We start from the raw sequence: 14,546 nt of genomic DNA, 5'->3' as shown, positions 1-14,546 counted from the left end.
TGTGTGTGCCATATGTTAAGCATTACAAGCTCTAGAGGAAAAAACATATATGCCTACAAGACATCTACTGTGACAATTCCTTTCCAGATTAGCTTGTAACTCTTTTTATGGCCTTTTCTTCCTGGAGTTAGTGTAACATGTGGTAACATACTACTGCTGAGCTTCTTGAAATTTCCCCCTAATAGTATCTACAAACTGTATCTGTAGGTAGACGGTGAGAATTAAAAATGCTCACACAACAAGAATTAGAGACTATGAAAGGTGGAACACTCAGTCGTTTAAGTTGGAAATCAATAAGTGGTGCAAAGTCTTCTACAGCCCCAACCGTAGATTAGGGGAGATGCAACCGGTACTGTGGAACTACAAATCTTAGGAAAGCTTTCAGCGTCAGTAGTTTTTCTAATGGTCTATCAAAAATAGCATTTCTCCATCACATAAAAAGCAACTGTAAACATATGTTTGCATTAAATCAGAAATGTCAGCTTAATATGTTGCCTTATATAAAGGCAACCCATTACAGCCACCGGTCTGTAGTCATAGAAGCCAAAAACACACAAAAAAATGTTGCATTGCTTCACAGACCCTAATTGGCATTTAAATCTGCATTATTATGTAGTATTAGGGTATATCTGTGCATGTTCCCTCTTACCTACTGAATTGTCGCATATAATGTCATGGCCGTTTTAGCAGTTCTTGCTTTCCATTCATGAAGTAGAGATATCTTCGTGAATTATTGTGTATCTAAAAACAGAGACTACTGCAGTACAGGCAAGTAAGCCTAGGCAAATATAAAGATCCACTAGGCTTGGGGTGCTGAGATTGGGGTAGGCAGTTAGGTTGGCCCACTGTGACTTCTCCAATGGTCCAGATACACCTGGAGCCAAACATACTGCAGTGCACATACTGTAAATTTGACTGCAATCAAAGAACTTTATAGAAAAGCCTTTTCATATTCTAAATTCCCTATGAAGCTGAACACTTTCAGCTATTACAGGTAAGAAGGATCATGTGTAAGCACTGCCTACTGTACCTGTATAAAGTTGAACCTTGTTTCTACTTAAATCATTGGTCATTTTACATTTTTGGAGTGGAAAGCAATTGGAAAAATGGTGGAGCCTTTTGACATCAACATAGTTAATGCACTGGTTGTGCCATACATAGCATATGAAAAGTATATTAAAGTACAACAAGCTGATTGTTATAGCATATAGAAACCTGCTGTCTATAAACTTTTATATAATATTGTACAACACTTTTTCCTAAAAGCTACATTCTGGCTGGTTGGTCCATTTGCAAATTTAAGTAATCACACATATTCTGTGGTTGTACATGTTCAGTTCTAAAGATCCATATGCTATTACCTCACACGAATAGTATGCAGGAAAAAATGTAAGAACAATTAGTGAGAACTTTTACATGTTACCTGAAAATACACTGAGACACATATTTTTGAGCTAAGTTTGCACCTGTATATATTTGCTTTTTTATATATTTGATAGGAATATCAAATTTTAACTTTTTGTCATCTACTACTGAAATTTGTTGCACTGCAAGTCCCTTGGGTTTCTTGTGTTGGACTATTGATAGATGAACAGGAAAGCGCCTCACTAAGATGGTTCAAGACAATAATAAAGAAAAACGTTGAAGGGACTCACCTGGTGTGACCACCCAGGCCCGATGGACCAGGTGTTACACCTGTAGTCCTACTGGAAGTAGAAGTGGCCTCCTATGCTGTAAACATCCAGAGGGATGACACCGGAGAGCTGCAAAATTGACCAAAACTCTAGAAAGGAGTTTTGTATAAACGAGATATGTGTATAAAAAATCTTTACGCTTATAGGAGGGAAGAAGATGGAAAAATAGTGCTGTCTAAATGGGATAGAAAGGACGATCCAATGCCACTTACTTGAGAGAAGGGGGGAATAGATGCTAATCACAGAACCCCTTCCTATTGGTAGATGAAGCCCAGGTTATCACTCTTGAGACTTCAACTTCATAGGAATCTTTTTAATATAGACAAACCATAATGCATACAAACAAACACTAAACTCCACGACAGGTGTAGAAGCGGAGCAAATGAAGCAAATAGGCAGGCAACGTGTCTCAGTGCAACTGCTGCACTTTTCTCAAGCCTAAACATCAGGAAACTGCAATGGTATATATAAAGCTAAAAAAACAATTACCTGAAATGGGGAAGTTGGACATCCTGGGGGGAATGCCCACCCCCAGGATGTCCCACTCCCCTCATTTCAGGTAATTGATTTTGCCATGAGGTGTTCAGCAGATTGACCAGCTGTGTGTTGTTACTGACCCTGGAAGTAACCCACTGCACTTACAGTCATGTGTACATATCTGGGTGTTGCTGCCTACATCTGGCAGTCTACATGGAGCTTTGCTGCTGGGCCCTTTGTCACGGCCCAAAATCATAATTAACCAGTCTGCTCACCCTTGTGCTTAAAAGTAAGTAGACTGCTGAAATGTTTGCACTAATAAAGGATTTCTAGTTATATTATGAGAATTAATATGTCTTCTGCCTTTATGAATTAACTGGCTCTTCTGAGTTCAAACTTCAGCACTCTTGATACACGCAGACACCTTTCATTACAGAGTACATAACCTTTAGGAGACTTTTCAGAATATGCTGCAGTGTGTACATGAGTAATAACACTATTTCTGGTCATTATGATTTGTAACCTACATTTTTCACCAGTTTTCTCTTCTGCAGGCTGTATATCTAGTTTCCAGTTTTCTCTCAGCTGGATGAAGTAGTCTAGCTAATATGATATCTTAATACACTACACATGTAGAGAAGAGAACATACTGTTCAATTATCTCTATCCCTCAAATACAGATAAGCAGCAGCATGCAAGACATTATAGATATATAATGAGCAGTATCCTTGCGGTGCAGAATACAAATCCTCAACATGTCAATTTTGTCGTCGTCTTGACTGCAGAATTCACAATGAAACCCGCTTCAAAACCCGCAAATGGTGCGGGTTTGGAGGCAGACATTCAGCGGCAGATCTGCAGCGGAATGTCTCACTTGGTCCCCATTCCCTCCTACCCCCTAACTTCTCCATAGACCTCTATTGGTTGCATGCAATCTAATCCGTCAGTGAGCTGTTAGTCTGTCTTGTCTACCATCACAGATGTTAGTAGTTTTTCAGAGTGTGTTTAGGAGGAAGGGGTGAAAGAAAGGAACCTGATAAGTGAAGAAAAAAACCATTGTTCACTGATTCACCTGTACTATTGATTTATACAAAGATTATTAACAGCTCATCATTAACCATTTAAAGGGTTTTTCAAAGTTATTTTTATTTTTTAAACTATGCTGGCCATGAAGAAAGACAACATAACAGCTTACACTCAGCCGTCCTGGGTCCCTGCTGCTCCAGCACTGCCTCCCTGTTCTCCTCGCTGATGCTGAACGGTAGACCGTTGAGGTCTGTGATTGGCTGCAGCTGCCGGTGACTCAGGCTGACTCTGCAACTTGCAAACAGATCTAGTGAAGTGAACAGAGAGGCAGCTTTGGAGTAATAGGGACCGGGGATGGGTGAGTATAGGCTATTTTATTCATAGAATGGGAGAGTTGGAAGGAACCTCCAGGGTCATCGGGTCCAACCCTCTGCTCAATGCAGGATTCACTAAATCATCCCAGACCTTTTTTTCTCTTTAGTGTTTTTCTGTATGGACAGCATATTTTTTTACATATAACTCTGAAAATCCCTTTAAACTATTAGCTTAAACGTTAACGCACACTGTCATTTTGTGGCCTCTGGCAACGAGTGACCTAACTTTATGTAATTTTGAGTCAATATACCATAAGCCAACAAAGTTAGTCTTTATTAAACTTTCCTAGGACATCAATATTGAGTCAACAATGTTCACCACTCACTAGATGATGGAGCAGCATAATGAGAGTTGTGGTCACATGTGACTGTATTTCACTTAATGTTGTAAAACCACATCTACAGATTTGGTATCCCCACCTACATATATACTCTTTTTTAAAAGAGGGTTTCAAACCTCATAAGTTGATAAATGCAGTCTGTGACATTCTTACCTAGTAATGAAATCTGGCACTCCACTGGAGTTATGTCCATTCCATAAGGAAGTTGTGGTCTGGCTGGTAGTATTATGAAGTATTACACACTAGTACTAGTGGCCCTATCTTGAAATGACCCATGATAAGTTTAATTCTTGTATAGTATACTAATGTAGATAGACCCAATTTAAAACAATTTAGACCCAATGTACAATGTAAGGAAACAAATAGAAGAAAAGATGCGACAATTTGGCGAATCTATATTTATAGCTCTTTTACTATAAGCTATTGCTGAATATACAGATCTCAGTACTGCTCAAAGCACATCATATCAATCAATGGATACATAGGGGTTTACTACTTTAAAAACGATCATCATGTTAAATGATACAAAAGTTAGACGCTATATAAGTATCTTAAACTTCCCATAGTAACCGCTGTCAATCAACAAGATAGAGCACAGGACAAGTACTATGAACATGAAATCTTATGACTTTTGATATAGAATTAGTTTACCGCTGACCACCAGCTAACTACTGCTACAAATATAATGTGAACAGGTAAAAGAAACACATTTAATTAAGGTTAGAGTGTAAATTCAGAATCTGCCCTATTACATCCTGCCACTACCAGTTCTATAGTCGCTTTGTAACACTAAACTTGATAGTACTTATGTTACATTTTATGTCTTTGCACCAAGTTGTACAGTGCTGTTGAATATGATGGCACTACAGAGAAAATTAATAAAAACAACTCATTCATGAAACCATATGAGCACAAAGCAAATATCTCCTTTTCCAATCTATCCACCAAAGTTCCTTTTGAGATATGGTAAGCCTCAAATGTTATTTTTCACACATAAGTCCATAAAATAAAATTTCAATCTGACCTGTATGAGAGAAATAAGAATACATTAACCCATTGATAATCAGAGTTTTTGAATTGCCATGTCACAATGCATTTTATAAGACATAAGTTTCTGTTGAGCAGAACTTTGACAAACTTTAAGATTATCTCCTTCCAGGTTTTAGGCTGTTTTTAAAATGACCAAATTTTTCCCATTCAGCAAAACACATCCCAGTCAGGTCTTAACAACTAAATCAGTTCTGAAAAGCACATCACACCAGACCAAATGTGACTTACCTCTCCCCCAGGTCTTGCTAGTATGGCTTTTTGAAAGGAGAGGAAACTTAAAATCAAGTAGCTGACAAACATTATTATCAACTCAATGTCAAAACTATCCTAGAGGAAGAAAATCCTTCTGCCAAATATTAACAGCTAGCAGATGCACTTGTGTCTCAGTATCTCAACACTGCAGTTCTGCAAGGCACTGATCTCTCTCCCTCTCCGTCTCGAGCTGTTTCAATACGAGAAGCTTTGCTTCAGCCACAGCTCTGGAGACAACTGGTAAGCTGATCCCCTCATGGAATAACTTCTCCGAGCTAGGGGAGGGGGAAGGAGACAGCAGTGTGCGAGGGGCTGCAGTTCATATAAAGCAAAGAGAAGGAGGGACAGGAGTGGTCCATGCCAAGTTACGCATCTGGTCCAGTTAAAAGATAACTTTTTCAATGGACCAGGCAGGTAACTTTTTAGGCTCTGTGCATCACAAAAGGAATCAAAGTAAAATACATATGCAGCAAATTTTAGCTTGATTGTGGTAGCACAGAAAGTTATCTTATCTAAACGCGTTAAAAAGTCATTGTTCTCTTATCTAAACCCAACAAAACCCATTACATGTTTGCCTCCAAGACTTATCTAGAGCATCATAAATCTTCTTGAATGCTCTACCCCAAAACATCCGGACAATTCCGGACGCATGAAACTTCAGACGCACCTTAAAGAAGCACCTCTTCAAAGTAGCATACCAAACCTCCTGATCTAGTCCACCACCCCCACAATATGCCCCTTCCTATGACTTTCCACTTTTGCTTCATGTACACTTCCTGCCCCACACCATGACATCATGTTGCATAAAGCTCTTTTCTACATTAAGATTATCATTCAGATTCACGCTGGATCGCGGGAATCTAAACAATAATCGTTTAGTGTAAACGCCCGCACAATTTGAAAGAATTAGTAAGGGCTCATGTCCACGGGCAAAATAAGAATTAAAATCCGCAGCGGATTTTAACTCTTCTCCCGCGCGTGGATCCGCACCCCATAGGGATGCATTAACCACCCGCGGGTAGATAAATACCCGCGGATGGTCAATAAAAGTGATTTTTAAAAAAATGGAGCATGGAAAAATCTGGACCATGCTCCATTTTCATGCGGGTCTCCCACGGGGACGGCTCCCGCGGGCTTCTATTGCAGCCTATGGAAGCTGTCCGGATCCGCGGGAGACAAAAATCATATTTTACTCACACACTCCGGTTCTTCTCTTCGGCGCGGCACCATCTTCTCTCAGTCGCGGCCGGATCATTTTGCTTCGGCCCGGCGCATGCGCGGGGCACGTCACCGACGTCATCATGCACATCCGCCGAGCCGAAGAAAGAAGATCCGGCCGCGACGAGAGAAGATGACGCCGCAGCGAAGAGAAGAAACGGAGCGGATGGGAGGTGAGTTTATTCTTATTTATTGTTATTTTCAGCGCTCATGTCCGCGGGGCAGGAGGGACCCGCTGCAGATTCTCCATGGAGAATCTGCAGCGGATCTGATTTTCCCCGTGGACATGAGGCCTTAATCGTTCGGATTGTGCAGGCATAAAAATCAAATGACAAATCGCCCCATCACGTGCCGATTCCAGCCAATCAGGAGGCTGGAATCGGCAATGGACCGCACAGAAGCCCTGCGGTCCACCGAGGAAGAAGATCCTGGCGGCCATCTTCAACCGGTAAGTAAGAAGTCACCGGAGCGCGGGGATTCAGGTAAGCGCTGTGCGGTGTTCTTTTTTAACCCCTGCATCGGGGTTGTCTCGCGCCGAACGGGGGGGTTGAAAAAAAAAAAAACCTGTTTCGGCGCGGGACAACCCCTTTAAGTTCTTCATTGCACATGCCAATTGCAGGAATACTGTTAGGTAAATGCAAGTGACTAATACAAGTCCTCATAGTGAGTAAAGACTCCAAAGCTGTCTCACCATCAGATTATCTAACATAAGGGTCAATCAAACAGTCGGCATCAGTATCAAAGTTAATTCAACTTTCAAATGCAAGATCCCAATGTGTACTTGAATCTACACACAGGGCAAACAGGTTTGTGGGACTAAAGTGGGGTATCTTTTTTTAAGCTTCATATTAGTTTATTAACTAATAAAAGTTTATTTTCCAAATCGCCTGAGCGCTATATAAACTGCTTATTTACGCCACTTTTTGAATATTTAATTTCTTTTAATGCTGAGTATTTATATTATTAACTTCAAGACCAGTCGACAACACCTGCTACCCCTTCTTGAGTACAAACTGGCAAAAATAGAAATAAAAAATAGCCAGCTAAAAATTACTGTAAGTCATGCCCACCTGGCTTGCTCAGAAGGCAGGACAGTTCAACTCACCAGATAAATAGGCAACAAGATTAGGCCATTTTCATACAACCGAGAAAATCGCTCGAGATTTGTGCGTTTGGACACGCAGAAATCCTGCAGGAATATGGGGGTCATACACATGAGCGAGTTTTTTCCCCTAATCACATCATGACACGTCCCAGGTCAATCCACTGTCTGACCTCTGAAGACATTTATGATTTAAGGCTACACATCTCCGATGTTGGAAGACATCAGTTGGGGTTCTCTTACTGTATATTGCCAGCTTCTCTGCTGTCGGAGCCTATCCAACGTGTCACCTCATGCAGCACTGGCTTTAGCCAGCTAATAGCACTGTTGTATAACGGCAGAAAAAGAGTAAGCCCCCTAGGAAAACCAGGATACAAATTGGATTGGAAACAGGTAATGCAGCCGGCGGCAGCATCGGTTTTGAAATGCAAACACTTCAAATTGAGGGGGACATCGCATTTTGGCAAGTATGATATCGGGCCGTGATTCACAGCCTGATATCGTACTTGCCCGTGTGAAGTTAGCCTAAGTCAAAAACTATAATAAAGTATTTGATAGTAAACACAAATACTAACATTTAAAATAACTGTAACATACTTTAAAGTCCATGGAAGCAACAGTTTTTCCACTCATGTTATTCAGCCTCTCCATTTAGCCCTGTTATATGTTTATAAAAGGTTACGAAATAGATGTAGATGACAAAGATATTATGTTACTTCCTTTTTGTATTAACTACAACTCAACATCTTCTCTGAAGTACATGTAGCAAGGGGAATGTTTACAAGATTGTGAAAGACTCACTTAACAGACGGAACCCCCCTCTTATTTAGTAACTTACTCAAGTCATGTTTCAAGTTAACAGGGACGAAACGTTGGTGTGAAATGCCATGTGAAAATATTCCCCTAATGAGGTCATGGCATTGTTTAATTTAAACATATACAGTATAGCACATACATTATTACTAATGCACATTTATTACTTATCAGTCATTACATCAAGGAACATGCAGCGAACACCTGGCTGCTTACAAGATGGAATGAGAACCCCGAAGCTTAGTGTGAAGTTTTATAGAATTTCTCAAGATTTAATAAATTCATGACTCACTTGAAAGTAAGTTGCGTCTGCAGTGAAATTTGTTAGATGTCACAAGTAAAATGAATCTCCCTACTGCAAGACGTATATACCGCTGTGATAACTACCCATCATTTATATTGCAGCTCAGAATGGGTTTCCCACATGCGTTTCTTGGAGGCATGTCCAAGACATTCTGATCCATAAACCTTAGAGACTATAGATGTCTCTTGATCATAAGTGATGAACTCATACTATGTCATTGCGCAGATGTGTGTTGAAACTTATGTACCAGAGTATCTCATATGCCAGATATGTAGTGTTCTTAACCTTATCCATGCCAATATAATATCTGTGACTAAACAGTTTTAAAGTGTACCTATCTTTACAGACACCATTTCAGAATAAGCTGTCGTGTGTACACATGAGGGATAACACTATTTCTGGCCATTATATGACTTGTTTCCTGCATTCTTCCTAATTTCCCCTCTGCAGGATGTACATCTAATTCTCGGTTTTCCCAAAACTGGTAGTAGGAACCTGCTGCTGTGCTCTATAGTTTGTGCACAGAGAACTGCATATTATGATACTTATAACATTTAAAGATTCTCTTCATAGGTGTCAGAGTTGGACTGGGGTATCTAGAGGCCAACAGTATAATTGATTTTGGGAGCCCACCCAACAGTGAGTAGGAAATATCAAATATTCTGTTTATTACTCATGTTTATTACTCATGACAGCCTTCAATAAAGTGTTGCAAAATATAACTGCAGTATGCATTAAGTAGCCGTGTCGCATACCAGACTAAAGTTTTTTTTCCCCTAGAAGCACCACGTATCGGGGAGAACTTGGTCATATATAGGGCTGTATGTAAGAAGTATGTCTGGGCCCTAATGTCTTCAATGGCAACAAAGCTACAAAAAGACACATATATGCAAACACATACATGTGTCACACATAGGACACAATTAACACACATGACATATGCCATGTACAACCACTGAAAAATATAAATATGTACAAACAAACCAAACATATGCAAGTCTTACCCCTAAGTACAGCACACAAGATCTCTGGTATAGAAAGTATCAAATCTCAACCTTCACATATTACAGTGAATCTACATTTTAAGGGGTTTTCCACTTTTTTTAACAGCTGGGCATGGAATAAAAAAATAAACTTGGCAATACTCACCTCTCTATAGCCCCCCATGAAACAGCTGAGTGGCTCTGGGAACACTCCCAGTAAGTATGTCCAGCAGACATTAGATGACCACTGCAGCCAATCAGAGGCAGCAGCTTCATCGCCCGTACTCCAGACATCAGAGTTCCCATTTTAGCATAAATATTGGGAGATGCAGCAAGCACTTGACTTTGCTGGATGTACATACTGAGAGGACCACCAGAACTGCTCAGTTGTTTCCCAGGGGGCTGCAGACTGGTGAGTATTGCCCCTTGTTATTTTATGCCATGCTCAGTTGTTAACAAAAATTGGAATTGGGAAAACTCCTTTAAGTTTTTAATAAGCCCCTGTAAGAGATAAAGAGTAAAACCCAATTGCAAAGTTGAAGAGTAGCATGTGAGAGGCAGAAACCTGCCTTCTGCATTTCTCTAAGTACCATGGGACCACTATTATGACTGAAGTAAGGAAAGCATACTCCAAGTGGCCTCCTGCTACAATACATGCATGGAGCCATTCGGCAGTGCAGTCCAGGACTGGCGCTATAACTGCAGGACCGTGTTAGTGAATGCTGAAGCCCCGATTGAGTTCAGGTGCAATGCAAATTACTAATAAGAGTAAGACAAAATAAGAAGACAGTGTAAATTTCATTGTGAACATATGAGTTAGAATTTGGTGTGATCGCCTGGTTGGACTTGTGTTTACTCCAGGGACTGTCAACATGGATCAGTACCTGAATCTCCTGCACACAACAGTGGATGACTTCCTGGATGACCTGTCTATATCATAGCAGGAGGCCACTTCGAGAACACTTTCCTTACTTCAGTCATGGTAGTAGTCCCACAGGACTAACCAAGATGTGGAAGGCAGGTTTCTGCTTCTCACATGCAACTCTTCAACTTTGCAATTAGGTTTAACTCTTTATCTCTCACAGGGGCCACAACACAAAATTGAAGTCCATGTTCCAGGGGTCAGAGGGTCCCTTGCACGACACCATTGTGTAGAGCCTTCCTATTCCCTTATCTGATACATAATCAGTCATCCAGGATCCCCTTCTCTTGTGCACTCTCCTCTGCCAGCTCCCATTGTGACAGCCGTGTGAGCCAGCTGTGCGCACAACATTGGCTGAAATAAAGCAAACTCGGCTTTAGAGTTACGCTTCAAGAAATGCAGGATCTAGCTAAAGACTGATTAGCAGAAAGAAGTTGGTCTTTCCTCAAAAAATACACTCTTCTTCTATTAAGCACTTTTAGGAATGCAAAGCTCAATGCAGGGAAAGAAATTATCATATTGGTATTTTTCTATTTGATAAACTTACTAAATATGTCTTATGTTATGGAAACCAAAAATGCCATCCTAGATCTTTGGGGTTTGTGACATTAAAAGATACCAAGGCTAAAGTTTGTGCGCAGTTATATATAATAGCTGATTGGTTTCAAACTCCTATGCAGATTGTCAGCCAATTTCAGTGTCACTTCATTGCACATTAAGCGGAGTATACAGTTTCTCCAACTATAAGCGCTAATGCTTCTAATGGTCTAAAGCCTGACACCAGAACTCTGAGAGAACAGTCTTTTACAAAATAGTTATTCAATGTCCCTGAATAGAGAATAGCGCTGAGAACGACCTCAGCTTTACGTTGTTTGCCAACTTGATGATTTGATCTATGGTTAATAAGCACAGCAGTTTAAATCCACTATTGAAAGAACTGACTGGAATGAATTTTTCTTCTCTTTTGCCTCCAACTACAGTACATTAAAGTCTTCAGCATGTGCTGCTATATGCATTTCAATAACTCAATACACCTGGCTTCTTGAAGGCAGCAAGCTCCATAACAGGAGGGTCATCATGCTAGAGGTAACCGTAGACTGTGTATGACGGAATTAACCAATTCGCATTTTCACTATTGCCTTTACTTACCTATGTAAATGTACTAAATCTAGTTATAAAGTAAGTTTAAAACATCTCTCTCCACTGATGACACCAAGAATAGGTTTTTTTTACATTACCTGTACTAAATGTGTATAAAGTTACTATTGTGTTGGCCCCGTTGCTGGGAAATTTACAACCCCTATTTTGTTACAAATGAGTCTGTGGTAGAGATGAGCGAACGTACTCGGTAAGGCCGATTTCGCAATCGAGCACCGCGATTTTCGAGTACTTCACTACTCGGGTGAAAAGTACTTCGGGGGCGCTGTGGGTGAGCGGCTGGTTGCAGAGGGGAGTGGGGGGGGGAGGGAGAGAGAGCTCCCCCCTGTTCCCCGCTGCTACCCCCCACTCCGCCACGCCACGCCCCGCCACACAGCGCCCCCGAGTACTTTTCACCCGAGTAGTGAAGTACTCGAAAATCGCGGTGCTCGATTGCGAAATCGGCCTTACCAAGTACGGCGGGGCGTGGCGGAGCGGGGGGTAGCAGTGGGGAACAGGGGGGAGCCCTCTCTCCCTCTCCTCCCCCACTCCCCTCTGCAACCCCCCGCTCACCCACAGCGCCCCCGAGTACTTTTCACCCGAGTAGTGAAGTACTCGAAAATCGCGGTGCTCGATTGCGAAATCGGCCTTACCGAGTACGTTCGCTCATCTCTAGTCTGTGGGCATATATGGTGCGTAAAGTTGTATGGTTATGTATGATATGTACAGTATAGGTTATATATCATAATTACTATTATTTCATTTACATGCCTATTCTTCATCCTCCAGATATTACAGATATGATTGTTCCTCTAGCCTTGATCCATTGTCCTGTTTTTCTGTTTTCTCATTATGACTCTGTAGTCCAGGTATCCGCAACCTCTTCTGTGTGGCTCACAGTGGCCTACTACACCCACAACACTTGCAACAGGTCTAGCAGACAACTGATGCATAACAGTTAGTGAAAGTAGGTATAGACAGAGACTGGAGACTGCTGTGCTTTTGCAGAAGAGTGGTGGTCTGTAGGCTGGAGCACAGGAAGAGGAGATCATCTTCTTGGCAGATTTCCTGACTCAACAGGCATCAACATCGCAGTGGCTTCTTGCTATATGACTATAACATTTGCTGTGTGAGCCCATGGCAATTTTTTTCTGCTGGCTAGTGACATAATTACATAGCCATGACTGCAGTGCACATGGGCCATCGCTCAGGCTCATGGCCTGCTTAGTTAGAGTCAGTCAAGATGTAGTGGCCTGAAACACCTATTTCTAGCCCCTCAATAACGGTCATACATGTCATGTCTTCCATGTGAATGCACTGTGAAAAGTGTCTTGTCTGCTGTTATGTGTATTGCACAGCTGCAGCATGCAAGAGGTTAATGTCAAAGTGGCTGAGATATGTCCGGGAAAGTAACAATTCTGTCTAGTCACATGATGTCTTCCCTCTATAAGTATGAGTGATTGAGAGCAAGGTGTGGTCTTTCATCATCTTCACTGGTTGAGAGTGGAGTAGGAGTGGAGGCCACTTGGGGGTACCTTCAACCCTCATGTGGTGTAGTGATGGAAGCAGAGGAAAGGTATCCTGAGGCCTACCATTCCAGGAACGACCTCTGAGGAGTGCAAGGAGTGAAGAAGTCCACCGTGCAGTGTTCTACAAAGCAAGTTTTGAGTGAGTGTCAGAAGAGTGTTGTGTCTCCCTCCAAAGTTATTCAGAGTCCCAGAGTGTGTGTATGTGCAGGAGCGGAGCATCACAGATAACTTAAACCGTGAGCCCGGTTTCATCCTGTGTTCTCCTCCCTGACCATCTAGTGAAACACTGTCCTTCCTGCACGTGCAAGTAAGCTGTATTTCTGCAAGTACAGAGTAAAATTTCCAGTCACTGCTCATTCCAAGTGATTGAGGTATTCAACATCGACTGTGTGTGGACTCTCTTATTTAACCACCGAGGATTTGCCAATGTGAATGGAACGGTGGCACCACGCGTGACAACTTAAAGTCCACTACGCTTATACACGTAACCGCTGTGCCAGTGTTGCCTGGAAGAGGTCTAGTGGTGTCTTGGCCGAGGTTCCATGTGTTTCTCCAGGGAGGAGTCTGGTAGAGCCACCGTGACAAGTGACACCTCTACCTAGCCAGCTCCTCAGTGTGGGCCTTGTGTCTTGGTTACCATAGGGCACCACAGGACTCTTCCTTTGGTGTCACAAACAGAATAAAATGCCTCTGTGACGCATCTATATACCTGCGTTACCGCAGAGGTACTAAGAAAATTTCTTCTGGTGAGCATGGAGCAAAAAGTAAGACAATCTCTATGTCAAGTTCCTGCCGTGTCTAAAACTGCTTTACAGGAAGATTCCTCTAAAGCTGCAATCTCAAAAAAGTACTATGCTGTGAGAGATGACGTGCTGATATTGTTGCAACCACGTGCAATTACTGGACTTTGTCGCAGAGCCCCATGTGAGTCTCAATATGGCTACTCAAAATGGCACCCAGCTGCCCTGTCTTCTTCCTTTTTTACAGGGTGTGCCCACCAAGAAATTGCTGCCAGAAGTTTCCCACCAAGAAGTCCCTGCCTTGGCTATCCACAAAGTAGGGGGGAGGACTACCCCCACCCAAGAACTTTGGCACGCAACCCAGGACTGTCCCCAGGAGGTGGAGTCCACTAAAAGAGAGGATCCCCACTGGACCTCACAGTTCAGAACACCTTCCGCCAGCAAGCTGCAGAGATGCTGCCACCTCTGCCACAATCCCAAGCGCTGGGCCCATCCAGGGTGTGGCCTCTGGATATCCACTGCCGCAGCTACGTTTTTTGGGGGTGGGGTGGGTGAGCCTAAGCTTATGGAGCTGGTCACCCCGT

General features: G+C 42.1%; 1 protein-coding gene and 1 long non-coding RNA gene across 4 annotated transcripts in view; one reads left to right on the top strand and one right to left on the bottom strand.

The window, feature by feature from the left end:
- Positions 1-14,546, bottom strand: part of THSD4 (thrombospondin type 1 domain containing 4) — a 696,080-nt gene that overhangs the window by 202,014 nt on the left and 479,520 nt on the right. Inside the window, exon 1 of one of the 3 annotated variants that reach the window (XM_066592522.1) lies at positions 5,191-5,471. The exons of the other annotated variants lie outside the window; for them this stretch is intronic. Within the exon in view, the coding sequence (XP_066448619.1) occupies positions 5,191-5,262 (72 nt within the window). The 5' untranslated portion in view covers positions 5,263-5,471. Of the gene's footprint in view, positions 1-5,190; positions 5,472-14,546 lie in introns of those variants that run through there. 3 annotated transcript variants of the gene reach the window in all.
- LOC136612283 (uncharacterized) overlaps positions 9,224-14,546 on the top strand; it is a 29,975-nt gene continuing 24,652 nt past the window's right edge. Inside the window, exons 1-2 of the long non-coding RNA XR_010790383.1 lie at positions 9,224-9,290; positions 11,537-11,642. This is a non-coding gene — a long non-coding RNA (uncharacterized lncRNA). The remainder of the gene's footprint in view (positions 9,291-11,536; positions 11,643-14,546) is intronic.

This window comes from Eleutherodactylus coqui, chromosome 2 (assembly GCF_035609145.1).
Source record: "Eleutherodactylus coqui strain aEleCoq1 chromosome 2, aEleCoq1.hap1, whole genome shotgun sequence".
Classification (NCBI taxonomy): domain Eukaryota; kingdom Metazoa; phylum Chordata; class Amphibia; order Anura; family Eleutherodactylidae; genus Eleutherodactylus; species Eleutherodactylus coqui.
The sequence above is the reverse complement of the archived record's forward strand: the minus strand, read 5'-3'. Positions and strand labels throughout refer to the sequence as shown.